Source organism: Ammospiza caudacuta, chromosome 17 (genome assembly GCF_027887145.1).
Source record: "Ammospiza caudacuta isolate bAmmCau1 chromosome 17, bAmmCau1.pri, whole genome shotgun sequence".
In the NCBI taxonomy this organism is placed as follows: Eukaryota; Metazoa; Chordata; class Aves; order Passeriformes; family Passerellidae; genus Ammospiza; species Ammospiza caudacuta.
Genome location: NC_080609.1, coordinates 1,909,663 through 1,933,516, shown reverse-complemented (window position 1 = coordinate 1,933,516; position 23,854 = coordinate 1,909,663). Strand labels below are relative to the sequence as shown.

The 23,854-nt window shown below is 55.2% G+C and overlaps 1 protein-coding gene across 1 annotated transcript in view; it reads left to right on the top strand.

The window, feature by feature from the left end:
• Window positions 1-23,854, top strand: part of LOC131565411 (ankyrin repeat and fibronectin type-III domain-containing protein 1-like) — a 248,395-nt gene that overhangs the window by 160,130 nt on the left and 64,411 nt on the right. Inside the window, exon 5 of the mRNA XM_058816278.1 lies at window positions 10,741-10,781. Coding sequence (XP_058672261.1) covers window positions 10,741-10,781 — 41 coding nt within the window. The remainder of the gene's footprint in view (window positions 1-10,740; window positions 10,782-23,854) is intronic.

The following is a 23,854-nucleotide window of genomic DNA, read 5'->3' as shown; positions in this document are numbered from 1 at the left end:
TGCTCCAAGCTCCTTCCAGCCTGACACTTCCAGGTCTGGGGCAGCCTCAGCTTCATATGAATTTCAGAGAGCTTGCTGCTCTGATATGGGTTAGTTGATATGTTACAAGCCCTATTTAAACAAATACTTAAAACTTGAGAGTCAAAGTGAATTTCTAGGCCTAGAGGAGTTTCTTTGGACAATTGATGGTGGCAAAGGAGTGCTCAGAACAGACCTTTCAGTGTTACCCAGGTAGTGAAGTGGTTCCTGCTATGTCTAAGCAGTGGATTTGCTCTGTATTGTGGAGCTCAGGTGCTCCCTCTGAGTCACATCTGTCCCTGTTCTGACCAAATCATATTTTAGCTGCTGTTGCCTTGAGATAAAGCTGAGGCAACACCCCAGGAGCAAATTGTAGCACCCAGCTTGCCCAGCCCCATCAGCTCCCCAGGCATGAGCAGGGCAGGAGGAGCAGCTTTCCCATGCATTGGGCTCAGTGCTGGCTACTGAGGAGGAAGAGGAGGACGATGAAGAGGCCAGCTGTGAGGAGCATCCTTGCTTTGTGGCAGGCATGTCATTCTGCAAACAGCCCTGCTCTTCCCCCAGGGCTAGGAGCAGGTAAGGTCATTCTGTGGTGGCAGCCACATTCCTGGGAGTGGAGATTCACTGATTGACACTGACTGAGTCCGATGCTGTGACCTTGGGGAGCCACTTGCAGGGCCAAAAGCATGAGAGAGCTGCTCTGCAATGGTGCTTTCAACTCTGGGTGGGTGCTGTTGTCCAGAGAAGCCGTGGCTGCCCCTGGAGCCCTGGAAGTGTTCTAGGCCATGCAGGACAGGACTTGGAGCAGCCTGGGGTAGTGGAAGGTGTCCCTGCCCATGGCAGGGCATGGGATGAGGTTTAAGGTCACTTCCAACCCATTCCAGCCGTGTGGAATTCTGTGTCTTGTGCGAGGGCTGGGTTCTGTTCATGTCCCTGCAGGTGTCATGTGTGCTGTGGGTGTTTATAACTTGTGCTGGGTGACCAACCATGTCCCCTGGTCCTGCTCTGCTCAGATCCTCCCCATTTTCCACGTGTGTTACCCCAGGAGTGCTTTGATGACAGAGGACACTTCCTGAGGGTGCTGTGCTTTGCTGGTCCTGGCTGTGCCCACTGAGATGACAGCATTGCTGCCTGTGGGGGGTCTGTGGTGCCCAGGCTCCCCTGTGGGGCAGCAAACCCCAGGCAGTGGAGGTGGGTCCCACTCTGCTCCTCTTACATCTGTGCCTTGTCCCTCTCGAGGGGCTGCTGGAGGAGAGGGACATTTCCATGGCCTTGGTTTTCCAGCAGACTGGAGGGGCTCCCCCAGACCCAGTGCTGGGGGTGCATGGAGGCAGCGGGAGAGCCAAGGGAGAGGCAGAGCTCTGTCCAAGGAGGGCTGGGGTGGCTGGAGGGACAGCAGGGATGGCGTGGGACCAGCAGCCTGGCTCTGCAGCGGGGTAGGGTCACGGTGGGGGTGTGGTGGCAGCCCTGCTCCCTGCCCAGGTACCCCTGGGGTGCGCTCAGGGCCCTTGGACACCCCCTGACACATCTCTGGGCCACTCATCCTTGTGCTGCTCACCTGGGAGCCTCAGGGAAGGGGGGCCTGAGCTGCAGCCCTGCATCCTCATCCTCTTTGTCAGAGGCTGCAGCGACAGGGGAGCAGCCACGGGAGGGGATGGGAGGGGAAGGGAGGGATGGCAGGGCAGGGAGGGCAGGGAGGGCACCCTCGTTTGCTCCCCACACTATAATTAGCTGGGCTGGAGGGCAGAGCTGCTGTCAGGCTGCTGACACCCAGGCAGGCTGCGGGCAGCAGGGCCGTGTGTGAAGTGCACTCTGCACCACAGGGTGTGGTTAATTAGCTGCAGGTCCTGGGAGATGAGGTTACTACTCGGATCTAGCTTCTTTTCCTGTTTTTTTTTTTTTTTTTTTTTTTTTTTTAAACCAGTGATGAAAGATAGAAGTTCACCTATAAACCAGTATAAACATGTAGGAGGATGGAAGTGTTCAAGGCCAGGGTTGATGGGGCTTGGAGCAGCCTGGTCTAGTGGAAGGTGTCCCTGCCCATGGCAGGGGGTGGAATAGGATGAACTTCAAGGTCTCTTCCAACCCAAACCAGTCTGGGATTTTATGACCTGGTGTGCCCAAAGATTAAAAAATAACAAAACCATTTGTAAATACCAGGCAGCACATGAATGCAATTATGAGATCAGGAAGCTGACATCCCCAAAAGGAGGCAAAATAAAAAACCCACCAGGTTTTAGCAGGAACACAGGCCCGGCCACACTCCCCTCCAGCACGTGCTGTGCTCAGGGCTTCCCTCTATAAATAGCAGCAAGTTCAGCTCCACAGCTCAGCCCTGATCCTGCAAACACTAAAACCCAAGCACAGCTCCTTCCCGATGTGCTCCAAGCTGCTGTAATGGTTTGCAGGCTCTAATCATGAAAAAGAAGGAAAAATAAGGTGGAGAAGGGAAGTGTGCAGCCCACCAGGTACAGGCCATGGGTGACTGCAGCCTGTGCCTGCAGCTCCCTGGCACGTTCTGCCCCCCTCTGCCCCTCTGCAGGGCTGGTGACGGACAGCACAGAGCCAGGGTGCCAGGCCTGTGCGTGCCTGTCCCCCTGGGGGCTGTGGAGGTGCCAGGTTTACAAGCTCCCCTGGTTTTGCCAGCAATTTGACAAGTTCTTCCATGCGGAGCAGCAGCAAGTGCAGGTCTGGCTGTGGCGGCCTGGCAGGGAGCTCCTTGCACAGGGAGGCTCCAGCACAGAGCCTGTGCGTGCCTGCGTGGCTGTCTGTGCATCAATTAACTCCTGCAGGCATGCAGCACGACGATAGCAGGGCACAAAACAAAGTTTCCTGGATGAGCTCTCAGTACAGAAATGCTTTGAAGCTTGGGTCAGCCGTAGCGTGGTGTGAGCTGTGAGGGGTTTGTGGGTGAGCTCCCCTTGGCACGGGGAGCGCGGCTGGGAAGAGGCTCAGCTGGGGAAAGCAGGGCTGGGAGATGCTGCAAGGGGTGGGAAGGCAAGGAGGGAATGCAAAGGGGCTTGTTTAATGAGGGTGCTGGCAGATGCTCGTGAGCAGACTCGCTTTTCCTCCCACAGGAAGGCCGGCAAGGAACCCCAAGTCACTGTGGGTCTGTGCTGCAGGCAGCCCAGTTTTGTGGGTGCAATTGCTGAGGGAGGGGGGTGTGGGGTCCCTGGAGCCATGCTGGCATGGTTTGTGGAACCATGGTTTGTGGCTCCTTCCTCTGCTTCAACACAGATCCTGCTCCACTGTGCACTGCACCTGTAGGGGTGAGCTCTGAGCTGGAGGAGAAGAGGAAACAGAATTAATGATGTTGGGAAATTTGGCACTGTTCTGGTTGGCCTGGCCCTGAGCAGTGTACAACCTGCTGGCAGGGCCAGGCTGAGCTGCAGAGACATGCTCTGGAGTGAGGGGCTGGAGATGTGGCTGTCCCAGAGAGCCCTTCCCATCACTATCCTGGGGCTCAGGGAGAGGCTGGGTGGGGATCACAGAATCATGGAACACCCTGGAATGGACCCACAGGGACTGGACCCAGGTTGGACCTAAGAGCTGGACCCAAGTCCAGCCCCTGTCCCTGCACAGACACCCCAGCAATCCCACTCTGGCCATCCCTGGCAGCGCTGGCCAAGCTCTCCTGGAGCTCTGGCAGCCCCGGGGCTGTGCCCATTCCCTGGGCAGCCTGGGCAGTGCCAGCACCCTTTGGTGGTCACCCCATTTTCCAAAGAACCAGGTTCATGTTTTTATTACAGGCCCTAGAAAAACACCAAGGCCTCCCCTCCTGGGTCCCAGCTGTGAGGGGGGTGGCAGAATGGCCCCTGTCCCTGAGCTGAGCTGAGCTGGAGCAGGGTGGAGCTCACCTGCTCACACACCCTGGCACTGTGAGGGGCTGGGCTCGGGTTGGTGTCTGAGCAAGGCTGTGGCAGCAGGGGGACACAGAAACAGCCCCTGTTCCCCACTGGCTCTGTGGTGTCTTGGGCAGGGGCCTGGAGGGCCCCAGGAGCTCCCCAGCTCCCCAGTGTGGGTTTGCTGCTCTGCAGGGCCGTGCTTCTGTTCGCTGCATTGCCTCAGTGCACCGTGTGTGCATAGCCACATTCCCTCCTCCTTCCTCCCTCAGTGGTCCAAACCCCATTTTCTCTGGTTCCAGCTTGTTTTTTGCTTTCTGTTGGACTCAAAGCCCAGCTTGGATGTGCATCACTGCCCCATGTGCATGCACGGGGTCAGGGCTGTCTGCAGGCCAGTGTGGGAGCTGGGTCAGACTCCTGCTCTGAGCTGGGATGAGGGAGCTGTGGAAGAATGAACATGCTGGAGCCATTGGCATCCTCCCTGGCTGGGTCTGGGGGGGATTGCCACCCCCTCCTCAGATCCTCTGCATTGGAGGCAGGAAGAGGCAGGGTCACGATGGTGAGAGGCTGGGGCTGAGGGCTCACACCCCTCCCCGTGGTCCCACGGGTGCTTTGGCCTTGCCACAATCCCACCCTCTGACAAAGGCCCTTCTGTGATTGCCAGAGGGTTGTGTCCTCTTCCCTCCTTTCCTTGAGCCAGCCATTCTCATCTGGGCAGCACTGCCTGCCCCACCTGACCCTTCTGCTGCCACCAGATTTGTGTTGCTGGGTCACCCCAGTTCTCCATTCCTTGTGCTCCATACTTCAGCACACAGCAGGATCTGCTCTCCATCCAGGATGGCCTTTGGGAATCTGGGCTGCCCCCAGCTTGGTGGCCTGGAGCTCCCTCCAGGCTGGCACCCGCACTGGAGGCAGGAGTCACCTCTGTGATTTTCAGCTCAGCAATCTGGTTCATGCAGCCTGAAATTCAAGTTTTAGGATTTGAGGGTTCATCTGGCCCTTTGGGGCTGCCTGGGGCTGTATTAGCTCGAGGCCCTGGCAGTGCTGGGGCTGTTTGAGCAGTGCAGTGTTGGGGGCAGGTGGGGTGGGTGCTGGAGCCCACAGAAGGGAGGCAGCCTTGCAGCATTCCCAGAGCCCTCTGGCTCCCCAGCCAGCCCCTGCCATTGGGCTGGAGGGACATGGGCTGCCTGGAGCACCCAGCCTGGCCCTGCTCCAGCCCTGGCTTGGGGGGATGCTGTGAGCTGGGCTGGGGGCTGCCATCTCCCTCCTCCTCCTCCTCCTCCTCCTCCCAAACAACCACTCACATCCCAGGCTCTGAATTTTATTCCCCTTCCGACAGTCAGGCATCACCTCCTGATTACTCATAACTGCAGCATGCTGCAGATACACAGAGCCTGGGGAATGGCTGTGCTGGGAGCAGAACCACCAGGATCCAGGTGACAGCCAGGAGGGATGGGGGACAGGCTGTGCAGCCATGGTCCCCAACCTCTGCCCTGCCCTGGGGCCAAGCACCTCCTGCCTGTGCCCAAATCCCCCTGGGGTCTGCCCAGCCCAGCTCCAGGTGCAGCTCAGGGACACTGAGGTCCTGGCAGGGGACAGGGGCAGGGTGGCAGCACAGCCTGCAGCCAGCAGTGCTGGTGAGCTTGCTTTGCAGGATCCTCTTCTAGCATGGAAAAATCAGTCATCCCTCAGTTCTCCCCTGGTTTGTTTGTGTGGGCATTGATTACGCTGGGAGTTACTGAGCCAGATTTTATTGGAGTGACTGAGAAAGCTGCCACCTGTGAGCAGCCACCGGTCTTTGGGGATTATTTTGGTATAGCTGCTAAATAATTGCATGAGGCTTCTTCAGCCTTGCTAATAACTTTGTTCTCCCAGGGACGCTGCCTAGAAAAAAAGATGAGCCAAGATTATGCTTGGCAACATTTATGGGAGGAAAAAGTACAACAGGATTTATGTCTGCTGGCAGAGAGAAATAAATAAAACAATACCTCTGTCTTAGCCCCTCCACGAACATCCTTGTTTCCAACCCCAGGTCTGTAATCTTCCTAGCATGGCTGAATTTTGAAATTCAGCACACTCCTTTAAGTCACTCATCATTTCTGTCTGCAGCATGTTGTGCTAATTCTGACTGGGGACCAGCAGGGCTGGCTGGGGAGATGAGCTGGCCTAGGGAATCTGGGCTGCTGTCTTACCTCCACTGTGGAACTCACAAAATTATTTAATTAGTGCCTGAAAAGTGAAATTGAACAAGCAAATTCAAGCATTCCTGTTGGCCCAGATTCATAGAATCAAGGAGTGGTTTGGGTCAGAAAGGACTTTAAAGCTCATCCTGTCCCACCCCTTGCCATGGGCACCTTCCACTATCCCTGGTTTCTCCAAGCCCCATCCAAACTGGCCTTGGAGACTTCCAGGGATGTGCAGCATCATCTGGGACAGCACCCTTGTGTCCCACCTTCCTCTCCTGGCCCTGCTGGGCCACTGGAAGGATGGAGCACATGCTCTGGGAAGTTTTGGGGGCTGCCCTGCCCAGTGCCATGTGCCAGGGCAGCAGGGCTGCCCCTGCCCCACAGGTGCCTCTGTGCTGCCCATGCCCACAGTCCCTCACCCCGGTGCCTCAGACAAAAGGGAGGAGATGGATGCAGGCCTTGCTTGAGGTGTTTGTTTTAGAAACACAAGCTGATAAAAAATTATTTCATTAAGGGCCTTAAAGTGTGCTTCCTCAGGCCTGAGTCATCAGTGGAGTGAGCAAGCAGGAGCAGCAGTGGGTCCCAGTGGAGGGTGACTCACGCTGCAGCGTGGGGCTCACAGGGCTCAGAGCTGGGTGATGCTCCTCTCCCTCTGCCTCAGCATGGCTGGGGGCTCCCAGCACCCTGAGCAGCAGCAGGAGGGGTCTGGGGGGCTGTGAGGCTCCCAGATTGTTCTGGGAGCTGAGCCACGCTGTAGTTGCACCTCTCTGCCATCCTCAGCTCTGCCTGGATGCACAGGAGCCACAAGCAGTCACTGCTCCAGGAGTCTGGAGACCATCCAGGAGCAGAGCATGCACACAGGCTGGCATTTGAGCTTTTATTCTTTATTTGCATTCATAGAAGCCTGCAGATCCCTCTCAGTCCAGGAGGAATTGATATTTCCTCCCAGAAGGCACAGGAAAACACCAGGCCCCCTTCTGCTCCTCTGCCTCTTTCAGTTCCCAGGCTTCAGGAACAGGCAGGAAAAGAAAAGCCAGTCCCAGTTCCCAGTAAGGTCAGGACCTGTCCCCTCTACACTGGTTTGTTTGGTGAGTGCTGTAAAACCTGCTCTGTCCCTCCTCCTTGGAGGTGTTGGCAGGACACTTTCCCTAAGGTCCAGGATGTGTGTTCCCTTTGCCTGACCCTGCTTCCCTACATCCCAGCTTCCCTTGGCCACTTCTCCCTTACCTCCCCCTCTTGTGGGGGTGGCAGAGGCTGTGGTACCTGGTGGGACCGAGGTGGCACTGGTGGCACCGTCCCAGCCCTGCTGCTGTCCCTTGTGTGTGACAGCACAGCAGGCAGTGCCCATGGCAGTCCTGCCCACAGCCTCCCCCATTCCCTGTGGGATCCCTCATGAACCTCTTCATTAGCCAATCCCCCTATGAGGAGGATATTCCCAGGCAGGGCTCTGAGCTCTCTCAGTGCTCTGGTTCCTACCAGGATGTTGTGCTGCCCCTGCCCTTGGAAAGGCTCCAGCAAGCTCTGCTCCATTCCCTGGTGGTTCTTGTGCCTTCCTGGACACTTTCCCTCTGCATCCATGGCCACCTTGCTTGGGAGAGAGAAATGCAGCATGGTGGGATTGACCTGTGCAGCTCCACCTGCCTATTGGGCACGGTCCTGTTCTCTTCTGGAAAAAGGGTGAGGAGGCAAAGGGCTGTGCCTGAGCAATATGGGAAAACTGAGACACAAAGTGGGAAGAAATGGCTGGAGGGCAGACTTTGGGGTGGTGGTACAGCCACCAGCTGAGTCAGAGCTCCTGGTCTTCCTCGGGGCCCAATTCCTTGGACGTGTTGCTGAAATTCTGCTTTTCCTCCTTATTTGCTATTTTCTTCATGAGCATTAAAATTAGTAATTTTGGCTCATCATTGCTGTAACCACTGCCCAGTTTATTGGTGGGGTTCTTTAATCTCTCTGCATAGTTCCTCATTGTTTTATCTCAGATATCTAAAATCTTTGTTTTCCACTGGCTATGGCATTGATGGGAGCTTTTTCCGTGGACATCTCCACTGTGGCTGGGTGGAGGGTCTGGCTATGTGGGGTGCAGGTTATCCAGATGTTGTTTCAATGGCATTGAGAACACTGTTTGTGGGTGATTTCTCCTTAAGTATCAGCAGTTCTCTGTGATCCCCACTAGCACAGAGAGCAGAAGGAACTGAATTTGTTGTGACTCATGAACTTCATTGAAACCAATCCATACTCCCCTGACACTTTGGGTTTTGGGTGCAAGTTTAAGGAAGTAAGGAAATATCATATGGGAATGCTGTGCTGGAAGGGGTGGAGCTGTTCCTGGGTGTGCTCTGGGCTTGCAGGACAGCTCAGGTGCCATCACTCACCCTCAGCAGTTACTGCTCTGCTCATTTCTCTGCTACCTCAGGAATGCACAGAGTGGTTTGGGAGATCTGGGGATCTCCTGGAGATCTCTCAGCCCAACCTCCTGCTCAGTGCAGATCACCTACCCTGGATTATCCTGGACACCCAGGACCATGTCCAGTGGGTGTTGGATGTCTCCAAGGACGGAGAATCCACCACCTATCTGGGCAGGTTGTGCCAGTGTTGGATCAGCCCAGTTTGGTGTCTGGCCATTGATTTGTGGGCTTTGCTGCAGCTCCGTGCTGCTGTGGGGTCAGAGGAGCAGCAGGGACAGCCAGGGCTGTCCCCAGTCCACCCAGTGGAGCTGCTCAGAGCTCTTGCATGTTGACAGTCAGCCCCACGGCAGGTGACATCTTAGAAACACAGGACCAGAAAATCTCCTGAGGTGGAAGGGGCCCACAAGGATCATCCAGTCCAGCTGCTGGCCCTGCACAGACACCCCAACAATCCCACCCTGTGCACCCCTGAGATCATTGTCTGAACACTCCTGGGGCTCTGGCAGCCTCGGGGCTGTGCCCATTCCCTGGGGAGCCTGGGCAGTGCCAGCACCCTCTGGGGGAAGAGCTTTTCCTGATATCCAACCCAAACCTCCCCTGGCACAGCTCCAGCTGTTCCCAACGAGCTTCTCACCCCAAATGGAAGCTGCTCCTCGTGTGCTCCCAGCTCTGCCCTCAGGCCTCTGTGTGCCCTGGGCTGAGCACCAGGATGTCACACACAGACCCTGTGTCCTGGGCTGAGCACCAGGATGTCACACACACAGACTGTTGTACCCTGTGTGCCCCGGGGATGGCTGCAGCTCCCCACTGCACCAGTGACCACCCAACATCACTGTGCCATGGAGAGGGTCACCCACCAAGAACCACATCCCCATCTTGCTGGCGTGGCCAGAGCTCCCTTTTGGTTATGTTTTGGTGGCAGTGGGTCCCTGCCTGTTTAAAAGCTGGGGTCCTCCTCTCCCTGCTGGTATTGGTGGGAGCTCTCTGTGGCTTTGGCTGGCAAGGGGAAGCTTTGGGATCGCTCTTGCGGGCCTGATTAGCATTCGGCCCCGCTGCTCCCGCTGTTTGGAGCTGGAGCTCGCCATTGCCTGGCAACCACAGAGCAAAACTCCAGCAGCAGCCCCGAGCCCCGGCGGCTCCTGCGAGAGGCACCGACACGCGGGGACAGGGACAGGAACGGGGCCACCCTGCACTGCTGCCCCCTGCCCTCCACCCCGCAGGGTGCACAGACAAGGATCAGCCCGAGGAGCAGGAGGAGGAGGAGGAGGAGGAGGAGGAGAGGGCTGTGGCGGTGCAAGAGCTTTGGTGACAGCCAGGTCTGGTGGCTCTGTGTCTGTCTGTCCCGGTGCCGCCTGCCATGGGCATCTCCCTGTGCTGGGCACAGCCTGCCCTGCACACCCTCGGAGCAGCAGGTGCCATGCTGCGCTCTGGGAGCTCCTGCCATGCTCTGGGGCCTCGGGGCAGGGCCAGGCCCTGCTGTGGGTGCCTCTGGACAGGGTGTAATGGGGGACAGAGTGGGGTGTGTGTGGGGTACACGTCCCCATCCTCACAGCACAAGGAGCTGCACACCTGCTCTGTGTGTGTGCCAGCACCCACCAGGCCACGCTCCCCAGCTGGGGTCTGTGCTGTGCCCAGCACCCCCAGGGGCCCCATGGGGGGGCTTGGCCTCACTGGGGTCTCACAGGGACCATGGCACAGCTCATCTGTGGTGCTCTCAGACTTCTACTCCATCATGCTGGGGTGGAGTTGGAGGGACAGGAACCTGAGCGAGCATCAGGACTCTCTCTGTTTCCTATTTTGCATGTGCTTGAGGCCTGGTGTGGTTTTCCTGGCAGCAGAATTTGGTTGTCCTGGTCCTGGCAGATACTGTGGGCCTGGGGCTCAGCCCCTGACCTGCCAGAGGGGCTTTGCAGTGGTGGTGGCTCAGCCCCTCCACCAAACCCTGCACTTTGTCCTCTTTCCAGCTGGGGGGACTTGACAGGCCTTGAGTCCCTTCTGACACCAGGTGCCACTTTTCTGCAGGACACACAGACATGCCAGAGTACATTGAGTTCAGATCTAATGCATCCTCTCACCTCTAGTTTAAGTCTCTATTTTTACATCTTTGATGCTGTGGGTACTGCCTAAGGCTGCAGGGCCAAGCTGTCCTGTCCAGCCAGTACACTGAGACCCACTGGGCAGGAAACCAACAGACATGTGCCTTTCAGTGCTTCCCCACACATCCTCATCAGTGACACTCACTTGGCAAAGGGTAAAAAAATAAACACATCTGTCTTTTGTGTCTTGCAGAGCCTGGGGTCGGCAGACAAGAAGGACTTTTACCAGCCAAAGTAAGTGCCAGTAGCAGTGGTGAGTAATTGCATGGAAATTCCCGGCTGGTCCACATTACCCGGCAGCTCCATGGCTTGCTAAGATTAGACATTTCAGTGTACAAGAATAGCTGCTGCAATTACACAAGTGAGGATAACAGTGGAAGGGCTGTCAGTCATGCTGGCTTCAGGGCATATGCAAATCCTTCCATCAGGTCAGAAGGAGCCATGACAGCTTGACTGAGCCTGGGGACAGAGCCAGGAGAGGGGGGTGCACTGGTGACCTTTCCCACCTCGGGCTCCCTCTGCTCCTGGTTTGCACAGCTGAGCTGCCTTGGAGGATGGAAGGGTTTTGCTGTGTGTCACAGATCTCCCAGTGCATCCCCACAGCTGCTGGTGCCTTTGTCTCACCCGCTGTGCTTGGTGCAGCTCTGTGAGCTGCAGGGGGACAGGAGCCCAAGGGGGCTTTAGAGCCATGGACATGAGAAGGTTACTGCAAACCACTCCACCAACACAGGCAGTTGGCTGGATTAGGTAACAGAACCTCACCGGAGCATGGCACTTTGCAGGCTTGTGCTTGCTGGATGGACAGGTTTGTTCCCATCATTTGGATAATGGCAAACTCTGTTAAAAGCCCTGCTGAGAGGCTGGGCTCTGCCCTGGCACTGCATTACGTGCTGTGCTGCTGAGCACATCACCTGTGGGACCTTGTGTTGCTCCTGCTTTGCTTGGGGCAGTGAAGGTCTGCAGATTATCACCTTTCTTCTGAAAAAAAAACAAACCAAAAAACAAAGGTGGAATTGAAGCTGTGGGTCAGTGCTCTGATGGGAAGGATTGTCTGGGGAGCAGGGCTTTGGACAATTCAGAAGGAACTGGGTTGAGGATTTCTCCTCCAAAGCTCACTGTCCTGCTCTTGCTCACTCTTTGCTGCTTTCCTGAGCATCCCAGCAGTGCAAGCAGCATCCTCGGTCTGAGCCAGGCTTGACCTCAGGGGGAGCAGGTCCAGGGGTGCCAGCCTGTGTCAGGGAATGTTGTACAGAGCTGCCTGCTCCCTGTCTGTCCTGGGAGAGCAGCTGTGGGCTCTGTGCATGCTCTTCAGTTGTCTGCTGATTCCTCTTTATGCCACCAAGAGTTTTTAAAACTCAGTGCTGGTTTCTAGGTCTGTACTGAGAATCTGATTTGAGGGAGTTTCTCTGCCTGTTCACCCCAAGGCAGTGCAGCTCATCAGCTGTCCAAGACCTCAGGCAGATAAAGACTTCTGGAAACACAGAATATCTGTTTAATCCTGCATGGCTTTCTGGGAGATCAGAGGAATATCACAGGAGATTATGGAGTCATTGTGGATGCCACAACAACATGAACACACATTTGGCAAAGAGCTCATGGTTGTGTTTGTGTGACCTCTCCCAACAGCTGTCCAAGATTTTGGTGCTCCTGAGTGTAAGCTGTGTTTGTGAGGAGTCTGGCAAGCAGGTTTAGACCAGATTGAAGCATCTCCCATGTCTCAGTTCCAGCTGAAGCTTTGGAGAGGCTTGAAGTAGGAGATTTGGAGGAAATCTTTAAAGAGCTCTTACTGTTCAGATTTCCTATAGTTTTCTGTGGTTTTGGTGGTTGGTACAACAATTTGTGGTGCTGCAATTATAACTAAGCTCCTCTGAGAAATGAGGAATCTTTCTCTACCTTGAATGGGAGAACATGGCCTTCCCATCTCACTGCAGGTGTGGAGCTGCTGGGTCAGAGTGGGGTTGCTGGTGCTGTTGTAGATCCAGGATGTTTTGTGGGAATTTGTTTCTTTGTGCCACGAGGCCATGGGACCTCCATGGTTTGGCCCAGCAGCTGTGACATGCCTGGTCATAACACTGTGACTTTGGTTAATGCCCATTTACACTCCTCAGTGGCTGTTTTGGGGTTGTGATGGGTGAGTTTGTGGCTGTGCTGTGGCCTGGTACCACTGCCCCCATCCCATCTGGCTTTTTGATCCCCCAGCTGATGCCACACTGTGCCTGCTGAACCCATCTGCAAGGCTGGACCAGGTGCTCTTTGGAGCCCTTCAGTTTCTCCAGGGCTGGAGCTCATCTCTCTCATCTGAGAAGGGTTGCTAGAAAATGCCAGAGCTTGGGTGGCCCTGCTGGGGACTTGAGACAGCTCAGCTCCTGTGCAGCAGCTCCAGAGCCCAGATCACAGCTCCTGAGCCCTGGGCCAGCAGCCAGAGCCTGGCAGGAGCTGAGCCCAGCTGTGGGAGCTCCTGGACACATCTGTGCAGTGAGAGAAGCCTGGCAGTGTGCAGCTGTCCTGCAGCTCCCATGTGCCACAGCAAACTTGACTGTGCTTCTGCTTTTCCTTTGCCAGCTCTGAGGCATTGGCTCACCTGCCCCCAAAGCCCTGTGGGAGCAGGGTCAGAGCCCTCCTGCTCATGTGTCAGCTTTGGGGCTCTCCCACAGCAGTGCTGGTCCTGAAAGCAGAAAAAGGAGACACACATGCCAGAAATCTCAGCAGTGAGTTTGTCACTGCTTGTCCTGGGAGTGGCTCCTGCTCCATTCCTGCCATGTTCACTCTCTCTAATCAGGTGCCCTCTTCCTCAATGGACATCAGATATTCCATCTGCTGAATTGCCTTGTGTCTCCTGGAGTGACTCCTTTCCTTCGTTACCTCTTCCCTTCAGAAATGGAAATGTGTCCTCCCCTCCCAGTTCCTGTCTCAGGCAGGGTGTTCCTGAGCTCCTGGACCATCCCAGTGCTGATCAAGGGCATGGAGATGTGTCCATCCTCACCCATCAGCCTCTGATGGCCCTTCCCCTCCTCCCAGTCCACCCATGAGGTTCAGATCTCCCCAGGATGCAGTGAAAGCACACAGGGAGCTGCAGTGCAGGTGGACCTCAGCTGTAGGTAGTCAGAGGTGCCCAGAATGGAGCTGCTGCCTGCTCTGGGGGACGCCCCTCTGCTTGCAAAGGTTCAGTGGTGGTGCCATGGATGTTCCTGGAAGAGCTGGCCCATGGCAGGAGCTGGCTCTCCTGGTCTCTGGTCTGGGAGGTGATGTTCCCTCTGCCGTGGGAAATGGAGGGATGCAGCCTGAGCCTAGAATGATGAAGCATTAATCTTAAGAAAAGTTACATCAGCTGAGAACTGAAAGGGGTAGAGACCAGCCAAGGAAGGACCAGCAGTGGCACATAAAGAGCTCCTGTAGCTGGAATACCTGAGAGAGGAACCTGGCATGTTGGGAATGGCCACAAGTGCAGCTTCAGTCAGCATGTGCACAGTATCCTCACCTGCACTGACTGCTCCTGCCATCCCACATGAACAGGTACATGTGCCGTCCTGTGCTTCCAAAACACCGTGTTCAGATGTCAGAATGGTTTATCCTGACCTAACAGCTCTCATCTGATGCAGTTTGGGCCCATGGCAGGGCCTGGCTGCAACTCTGCTCTGCCTGGGATCTGACCAGAGTTTGTAGGGATGGGGTGGCATCAGCCCAGCCCCTGAGCTGCTCACTCCTTTGCCACCCCACTTTTGGAAGGTGCTGATACAGCTGTAATGCTGTCAGAATACCCAGGCTTCCAGAGCTCCTTCCAGATTTCTAACACAGGGCTCTGACTTCTCTGTCAAGGCAGCGAGGAGCCACTGGCTGAGGACCCAGGGGCAAGGACACCATGCTCAGGGACAGGAATAGGCTTTCCTGGGACAGGAGGTAATAACTCTCCTGGCAGGGCTGGGTGGCAGTCCCTTGACAGGAACTGAAGTTGTTTGGTGTGTTTGCTAATTGCCCCTGGCACGTATTTGCTCTTCAGTGTCAGGAACTCATTTTCTTTAAAGCAGAAAGAGATATTGGTGGTACTGACACTCATGAACCCCCCAGCAAATGCAGACTGAAATACCTGAGCTTAATAAAGTGTCCCTGGGAGCTGCCCTCATTCCCCCCATGCTGAGCTGTCAGGGACTGTGTGCCAGGCACTCTGAGGTGTCAGAGACACAGCTGCAGTGACAAAATGCTCTCCCTGGATCCTGAACACCTGTCCCCTGCTGTGGTGGCCCTGCAGAAGAGACCGTCTGGCTCAGAGTGTGCCCTGCACCAGCAGGATCCCACAGGATCCCACAGAATGCCACAGGATCCCACAGGATCCCACAGGATCATCCCACAGCAGGATTCCACAGGATCCTACAGGATCCCACAGCAGGATCCCACAGCAGGGTCCCACAGCAGGATCTCACAGCAGGATCCCACAGCAGGATCCCACAGCAGAATCCCACAGCAGGATCTCACAGCTGGATCCCACAGCAGGATCCCACAGCAGGATCCCACAGGATCATCCCACAGCAGGATCCCACATCAGGATCCCACAGGATCATCCCACAGCAGGATTCCACAGGATCCTACAGGATCCCACAGCAGGATCCTACAGCAGGGTCCCACAGCAGGATCCCACAGCAGGATCCCACAGCAGGATCCCACAGCAGGATCTCACAACAGGGTCCCACAGGATCATCCCACAGCCCTTTGGGGCAGCACCTCGTGGCTCTGGCTCCAGCTGGGATCAAAGGCTGCCCCACCCTCTGTCCTCCAGGCTCAGAAGTGCAAACACGGGAGGAGCCTTTGAAAGCACCTCCCAGAAAGCAGCAGCTCCTGTTTGCTGTCTCAAAGTCATTACACAGAGCTGTCTCCACAGCTAATTCTTTGTCACCTGGCCCTTACAGCACAACATTTCATCTCCCAGACTCCAATCTTGCCATGCCAGCACTTAGATGAAAGTGTTTCCTTGCTGAATCATTATCTCGTAAAATGTTGGTGGTTTAAAGGCTCTAGGAATCAGTATTTACATTTTGGAAGCATTAAGGACCATAATAATGAGCATGATGTGTTCCTAAGCCAGGTTCTCATCTCAGTGCCTCCCTCCCTCAGACATTATTGCTGTAGGAATGATGACAATCACACACATATAGGCAGTGTTTGACTTCTGTGGTGGCTGAGAAGCTGTTCAGCTGGGAGCTCAGGTTCCAGGTGCTGAGCAGAGGGAGGAGACACTGATGGGAAGTGGGGAGATGGTGCCAGTGACACCAGGGAGCTGTGGGGTAGCAGAAGCAATGCCAAGACCACCTCTCCATAAAGGATACTCATGGGGATACTCAGTGATGCAAGAAACTGTCCCAAACCCCCCTCTGCTGAGGTCTGGGTGAACACTGCCCTTTCTCATTTCCCTTTTGTTGGTTCTTGGGAGAGAGTGCCTGCCCTGGGCTCCTGTGCCCTCTGGGCCTGCAGGATCATGGAGGGATGCTCTGCACACAGAATGGCCCACAAAGATGCTTCCAGGGCTGGGCTCTCTGCTCTGGAGCCAGGCTGGGAGAGCTGAGGGTGTTCACCTGGAGAAGGAAAGGCTTCAGTGGCACCTCATTTCAGTCTTCCAGAACTTAAAGGAGCTTATCAAAGAGAGGGAGAGTGTCTTGTTTACAAGGACAGAGAGTGATAGGACAAAGAGGAATGGTTTTAAAGTAAAAGAGAAGAGATTTGAATTCGGTATTGGGGAGAAATTCTTCCCTGTGAGGGTGGGCAGGCCCTGGCACAGGGTGCCCAGAGCAGCTGTGGCTGCCCCTGGATCCCTGGCAGTGCCCAAGGCCAGGCTGGATGGGGCTTGGAGCAGCCTGGGACAGTGGGAGGTGTCCCTGCCATGGCAGGGGCTTGGAATGAGATGAGCTTTAAGGTCCCTTCCAACCCAAACTACTCTGGATCCATGGTTTTTCAGGATACAGATACCCTGGATGGCATCAGGACCCTTGATAACCAGAATTCAATATGTTTGCCCAAGAAAGGTTTGGACAAGATTTGGTTTTAGTGGTCCCTGGAGCCCAGGGGACAGCAGGAGGGGTTTCTGGGGCTGGCTGAACTCATTCCAGCCTGCACTGGATGCACAGGCCATGGGAGCACTGGACCAAGCCCAGGCCCTGTGCCTGCTCTCCCCTGGGAATGGCCCTCCTGCACCTGGTATAAAAGAAAGTTTAGGCTTTCATTGTTTCTCTGCAGCTTTTAATGTGTTAAGTGAGGTTGCAGTGTAGGCTCTTAGTGTGGCAGTTGTCATAGAAACTTGCAGGGCTTTTTTCCCTGATCCCCCAGCCCCTTTCTTTACACCAAAGCAGGGTTGAATTTTGTCCCCCCTGTAATTTCAATTCCATTCCAATTAAAAACCTGCCTGGGCCTGATTCCCTGTCTCCAGCACTGCCACAAAAGGACTCACAGTCTTTCTGTCATGCTTGCTGTTGTCCCAGCTGAAGGGTGTGTGTTCCCCTGCCCTGTGCACTTCCCTGAGGGGATTCTGTCCCATGAAATGCCAGCAGGGACTGGGGCTCAGCCCTTGTCCCCTGCAGAGCCTCTGGGCAGCACAAGGCTCCTTGCTCACCATGGGGTCTCTGTCCTTGCTGCTTTTTCCAGGAGGAGGGAGCACAGGGGGCACTGGGGCTCCCTGGGCCGCTGGTGGGGACATGAGGATGGCACTGGTGGGGACATGAGGATGGCACTGCCTGCCCTGAGCCCGGGGCTGCCTTCCCCCTGGTGCTGCCAGCTCAGCACTCAGGCTGGCACAGGAGCCCTGCCACGACTGCAGCGCCTGGCATTAATCATGGGAAAGGAACTGAGCGTAGGAAGATGGGCATTTTTAACAAATAACCAAGCCTGCTTTCTCCCCTAAGCAAGAGAGCAAACTGTTTGCTGCAGTGAGTCAAGCCAGAGATGCTTCAGCCATGGGAGGTGCTGCTGCCACCCACAGCAGCCGTCGGTCCCAAGGACAGCCGGGTGCAGAAGGCACAAGTGGGGAGAGGAGTTCCCTGAGCTGCTGCCAGCACTCCCTGCTGGGCTTTCTCCAGGACACAGGGATCCTTTCCCTCGTGCTTTGCTTCTGGCACAGGACTTGATGGGGACTCCTCAAAGGTACCTGGACTTGCAGCTCAGAATTTCTGCTTTGAGGAGCTCAGTGCCCCCCCAGCTCCCCATGGCTCCAAGGCCAGGACTGTCTCATAGGGTCCCAGAGTGGTTTGGGTTGGAAGGAACTTGAAAACTCATCCAGTCCCACCCCTGCCATGGGCAAGGACACCTCCCACTGTCCCAGGCTGCTCCCAGCCCTGTCCAGCCTGGCCTTGGGCACTGCCAGGGATCCAGGGGCAGCCCCAGCTGCTCTGGGCACCCTGTGCCCACCCTCACATGGGTCGATTCCTCCATAGCATTTACTCCAAACCTGCTTTCTGTCAGTTTAAAGTCACTGAACAGCCCTCCTGAGCCTTCATCCTGTGCATGGCAGGAGCCAGCCCTGGAGCTCCAGTTGTCTGCTGGAGTTCTTTTGGGTGGGATTTAGGTCTATTGGATCACTCCTTTGGCCTCCCATGTGCTGCAGGGGTATGAATTGCCCACAAGCTCCTGCAGAGGTTTTGGTTGCCTTCTGAGAGTTACCTAATTCTCTGAGCACCCCTGAGATGTATTTAATCCTGACCCAAAGCTCGCTAGAATTTGCTGGGCTCTGTTTCCCAGTCCCTGCCTCCTGCCACCTCTCACTGATAACAGCAGTTGGCACCACTCTGTTTTTGATGGGTGGCAGATTTTTATCAATAAACTCAATATAGCTCAAATCTTTTACAGCATGGTGTTTTCTCCAGCCACCAGATCAATTTTGTGACTCATCCCTCCACGCTCTGCTGTTTTAATGTCCCCTTTCAACACGGACACCTTAATTGCAGCAGTGGCAGTGGCAGTCCCAGCAGTGCAGTATGTGCAGCTCTCCTGCTCTCCCCTAAGAACTGCATCAGCTTTTTTCACTACAGCATCACATTAGAGCCTTGTGCTGGGCTGCTCACCCGTGGTGACCCCTGACCCTTTCTGGGGGCTCCCTCTTGTCTGGGGTCCAGTCCCTGTTCAGAAATACAGCCTGAAATCCCTCTCTGAGCTGTGTTAGCCCAGGCTGGGCTGCATTATCATGTACAGGGTTTGAATGGGCTCAGCATTACCAGGCATTTCCCTCTCTCCTCATCAATATTTACCATTCCATCAATCTTCCTGTCACCCGCTAATTTTTTGAGTGAGGATTTTGTATTTCCATGTGATCATCAATGGAAATATCGGCTGGTGTGTTCCCTGTGGAGCCTGGCTAACGATTCCCCATTGACACCTCGTGTGTGAGACCTGTCAGCTGCCTCTAAATCTATTTAAAGTGCTTGATTAGGGCAGCACAGCCCCATCTTCTGAGCTGAGGGTGTCAGGGAGCACTGAGAGCTCTGCCTGTGCAGCCAGGGTTCATTACAGAGTGACATCAGGCTCATTGGACACGATCTCTTCCACCAAGACACACCGACTGACTTTAATTAGAACTTACATCCTTTAATTATTTCTTAATTTAATTCCAGATGAGCCCTGCCTTCTGGGTCCTGTATCAGGCTGGCTGGTTGGTTGGTAACTAGGTCACCCTTACTGCCAGGTGGGAATGTTGGGGGGAAGGAGCCATTTCCATCTGGATGTGGTAACCTGAACTTGGCTCAAAACAAGCAGCACTGTCCAGAAACCTCTCCCCAGCTTTTGGGTATGTGTTGGCTGTGCTGGCTGCTTGGTGCCATTTGGCCACATTTGAGACACATGGATGCTAATGATTCAGGAGAGCTTCATCTCTCCTAGGAATTAGTTTACTCACATTTTTTTTCCAAACACGGAATAAATATGGACGATGTTTTCCTTTGCTGCATCATTTGAGCAGTCCTACAGACTCTGCTTTAAAGTAGCCCCAGTGATCCTTAAAACCAGACCTACTGCTAGCCTTTGTTTGGCCCTCAATAACAGATTTTCCATGTCCAGCCACACATTTTCCCTTTCTTTAGTTTCCCTAATAATTTTCCTATATATTGTAATATTTCATTTGTATTGACCACTCTATTCTGCACTCCATGGCAGGAGGTTGGAGATAGATGGAACCCAAACCCTCCCCATGATTCCATGATTTTGCTGCTGGCTCTGGGAGTCTCCCAGTGTGCTAACACATTATTCCTTATCCATTGGGATCATGCCTTTAAGGCTGAGCCCCTGCAGCTGGCTTAGGTATGATGTGCTGTGCCTCGCCCCAGTCCTTGGTGAGAAGGTAAATATGAGTTTATTCAAGCATCAACTGCTAAAAGATCTGTAATTCCAAAGAACAGCATACAATGGTGTGCAGTGTAAGTGTGCAGTGCCCTCCCCTGCACTCCCTGGCACCCTCCCACGCAGGCTCTGCCATCACCTTCAGCAGCTCCAGGGTGTTGAGTTTCTGCTCGTGAGGGAAAATTGCCCTTTCCTCATTCTCCCTTCTCCACCTTGCTGCCTCACATCACCTCAGAGCTTTGTCTCTCAGCACAGCACGAGCAGGGCTCTGGTACAGTTGCTTGGAGCAGCCTCAGATTAATCTGGGTTTTTATTCAAATACCATTGTGGTGTTTTCCCTCCATGCAGGGCCACACTGACAGCTGGGCTGTGGCACTGGGGTATCACACAAAGGTTTGTGCTGGAAGGGACCTTAAGGATCATCTAGTTCTACCCCTTTGCCATGTCAGGGACACCTTCCACTGTCCCAGGCTGCTCCAAACCCCATTCTTGGAGCACTCCCAGGGATACAGGGGCAGTCTCAGGCTGTGTGAGCAATCAGCCAGATCCTGGAGCTCTTCCCCTGGGAGGGATCATCAGGCAGGGCTGTGCTGTGCTGGGCAGCCTTCAGGGGCATGGGAACAGTGCTGATCTGCTCAGGGAAAGTGTCACTGAGGGTGTGACAGGAGGGAAGGCTCTGTCTGTACTGCATCCTGACAGAGCATGGAGGGGTATCCAAGGATTTCAGCTTCCCTGCAGCTTTCTGGCATTGGCAGACACAGCATTCAGGGTGGTGTGGTGGCTGTGCAGTGGGAAGGGATAAGGGTGAGGGTGGTTATTTGTCTCTTCAGGCTTGGGAGGGACATCATGTGAAATGGCATCATGACCAACATTCCATCTAATTTATGGGAAATGAATTCTTACCTCCCCATGGACTGCACAGGGAGCCTGGGCAGAGCACAGAGCTCTGCCATCAGTGCTGCCTCTGGTGGCTTCAGCACATCCTGAATGTAGGATGAGCTGATAAGAGTCACTGAAGAATCATGGAATCCCAGGATGGTTTGGGTTGGAAGGGACCTTAAAGCTCATCTTGTTCCAGCCCTGGCATGGCAGGGACACCTTCCACTGTCCCAGGCTGCTCCCAGCCCTGTCCAGCCTGGCCTTGGGCACTGCCAGGGATCCAGGGGCAGCCACAGCTGCTCTGGGCACCCTGTGCCAAGGCATGGAGCAACGAATAATTGTATTTACTCCTAAATTAAAGACTTGACTGAATCAAGCTGTGGACAGCCCTGGCAGGCTGACTTCAGGCAAACTTTGGAGCATTTTCCTGATGGATTGTGGGAGATCAGCTCAACCCCCAGACCACCTTGCCCCACAGCAAATGGAAATGTGTGTGTTGCTTGCAGAAGAAAGGAGCTCTGGGACCTGCAAATTCTCATTTTTAGATTTGAAATAGAAAAACCTTCCCAGCGAATGCTTCCAGAACACCTCTGGAGCTGACAGTTCTCAAGCAGGGTCTGTTGGAGGTTTTCCTTTGCAGTTTGAGGTAGGAAGGAAAAAGCACCCAGGGAGAGAAAGCTCAGCTGCTCTCATTGTCCCCTCGGATGTCAGAAGTGCTTTGTTTTCCACAAGTGCTTATTATTCATGCAGTGTCTCAGCAGGCAGCTGGAACACAGCTCCAGCGTGGGGCTGCTCCTGGCTGGGCTCTGCCATGGAGCTGTGCCATGGCTTTGCCTCCTCCTGGGACATCCCACCAGAGCCAGCAGCGGTGCTTGGTGCCTGCCTTTGGCACCACTGCCAGGGGTGGCTGGGTCATCTCTTCCCCACGGTGTTCCTCTTTTGTCCCTCTCCATCCCAGGCCACCTCCTGGCAGATGTGGGGCTGGGTTTGCTGTCCTGAGGGTGCTCCCAGCAGCGATGCTCCCAAAGGAGGCACAGCAGCCTCCAGATGTGTCCAGGCAGCATCTTCACTGCCTGCCTTGGCCTCCAGTTGTGCCAGACCCCTGTTGTGCAGTTTGTCCACTTGGCTTTGCCATTTCCATCCCTGAATGGTTCTGAGGGCTCTGCTTCTGGGCTTTTATCACGTTTCTCTGTTCTCTCGCCTCCCCTAGGCTGGAGGGTGTTGCTGAAAACTCTGGTGTGAAGCAGAAAGCAGATTCAGACTCCCAACCAGTTTCCAGCCATCTCAGACTGGTCTCTCACCATCTTGGCCTTGCTGCTGTGAATCGATGGCTCCATGAGCCATGGGGCTGATCTCAGAGGGCTGGGAGGAGGAGCGTGGCTGCTTCTGCACACATTGGCTCTGCTTCATTGAGAGTGCTCTGTGGAGTCAATCTCACCTTTCTTTGGGGTTTTGATGGCTGGCTGGAGCCCCCAGTGCTGTCCCCAGGAGGGACCACGTGCATCCCAGCAGTGCTGGATCCCACCTTGTCCCAGCAGAGTGGAGCAATGCCCAGCAATGACACGGGAGGGGCTGTCAGCCCCAGCAAATGAGAAACTGCCAATATTTGTACACAAAGGCCACGCTGAAATCCCTGTCCCAGTCCAGACATCAGAGGTGTCAGTTTTGATTTCCCAGACACAGAGAGAGCCCTTTCAGCCCCAGCCTGCTCAGACACTGCAGCTTTAATGTCCAAGCACCCAGCGTGTTTCCACTCCCCTCAAATGCATCAATCAGGTCTCGGTGAGGCTCTGAAAGAGCCAGTTTGTTAAACAAACACACTTAGTGTAAAAAGTTTATTCCAGTTAATTGGGACTTCATTGCAATGGAAACAAATTACCCAGCTGTCATCTGCCAAGGCAAACAGCAGCGGGGGAGCAGGGGTCCTGGCCAGGGGGAGACAAACAGTCATCTCAGGCAACCTTATTTATGGCCTTTTTATGTATTTCTGTATTTATTTGGACATTCCTGAGCTGGAGAGCTGGGCTATTGCCGAGCTGCGTGCCCCACACTTGCACAGAGCAGGTTATCTGCTCTGGGGCTCCCGGGCAGGAGCTGGCCCTGGCCTGGGTGGCACTGCCATGGGGACCCCGGGCTGGGGTCTGTGTCCCTGGGCAGATCCCTCCAGGCATGTCCAGGGCCCTTGCTTCACAGCCAGAGAGGAGGTGTGGATGGGGATGTCAGGGCCAGCTGCTGGTCCCTGGAGGCTGGGGATGTGAGGGATGTGGGGGATGTGGGGGATATGAGGGATGTGGGGGATATGAGGGGTATGGGGGATATGGGGGATGTGAGGGATGTGAGGGATGTGGGGGTCCCTGCAGGGAGCAGCAGGGCAGGGGAGCACCCAGGAGGGGCTGGTGGCCACTGGGAATTTTGCTCCTGTGCTTCCACAGTTCCTTGCCCAGTGCTAAACCTATTACCCCCTCGCAGGGGTGCACTGTGTCAGCATCGACCCCTCGGGTGAGTCCCCAGCCCCGCGCCTGTCCCGTTCCCTCCCAGCCCAGAGAAGGACTCTGTGGCAGGAGAGCTGGGAGCACTGCCTGGGGAGTCTCCCACTCATTCCCAGCTCGTCGGATTTAACAAACACCCTGTCAACACCCTTTTCCCCTGCTGGAGTTTCTAAGGCAAAGGAGGGAGCGAGGAGCGGGGATGGGGAGGCAGGCAGGGAGCCGGGCAGGATGGGGCTGGGTCCCGCAGCCGGCGCGGAAGTGACAGATAAAGTGACAGATAAAGTGACAGATAAAGCCGTGGGATTAGCAGCGTGTATGGTGTCAGGAGAGCAGCGTCCCCTTTCCTGCAGCGCTCGTTACCCGAGCTGAGCCCTGCCGGGGGAGGCATGGGCAGCACATCGAATTTCCTCCTGTCCCTGCTCCCGGGTGGCCTGTCCTTGCCTCGTGTCCCTCCAGTTCTGCCCTTCTGATCCAGGGGGCTGTGCCAGGGCTGAGGTGGGCACAAGGATGGGTGCAGCCCCCGCGGCACAGCTCTGCTCGGCTCTGGGCATGCCGTGGTGTGCAGATGGCAGCCTGGGACTGGGGATGGCACGAGCATGGGGGGCTCTCCCAATCCCCCCGGGATGCATTCTT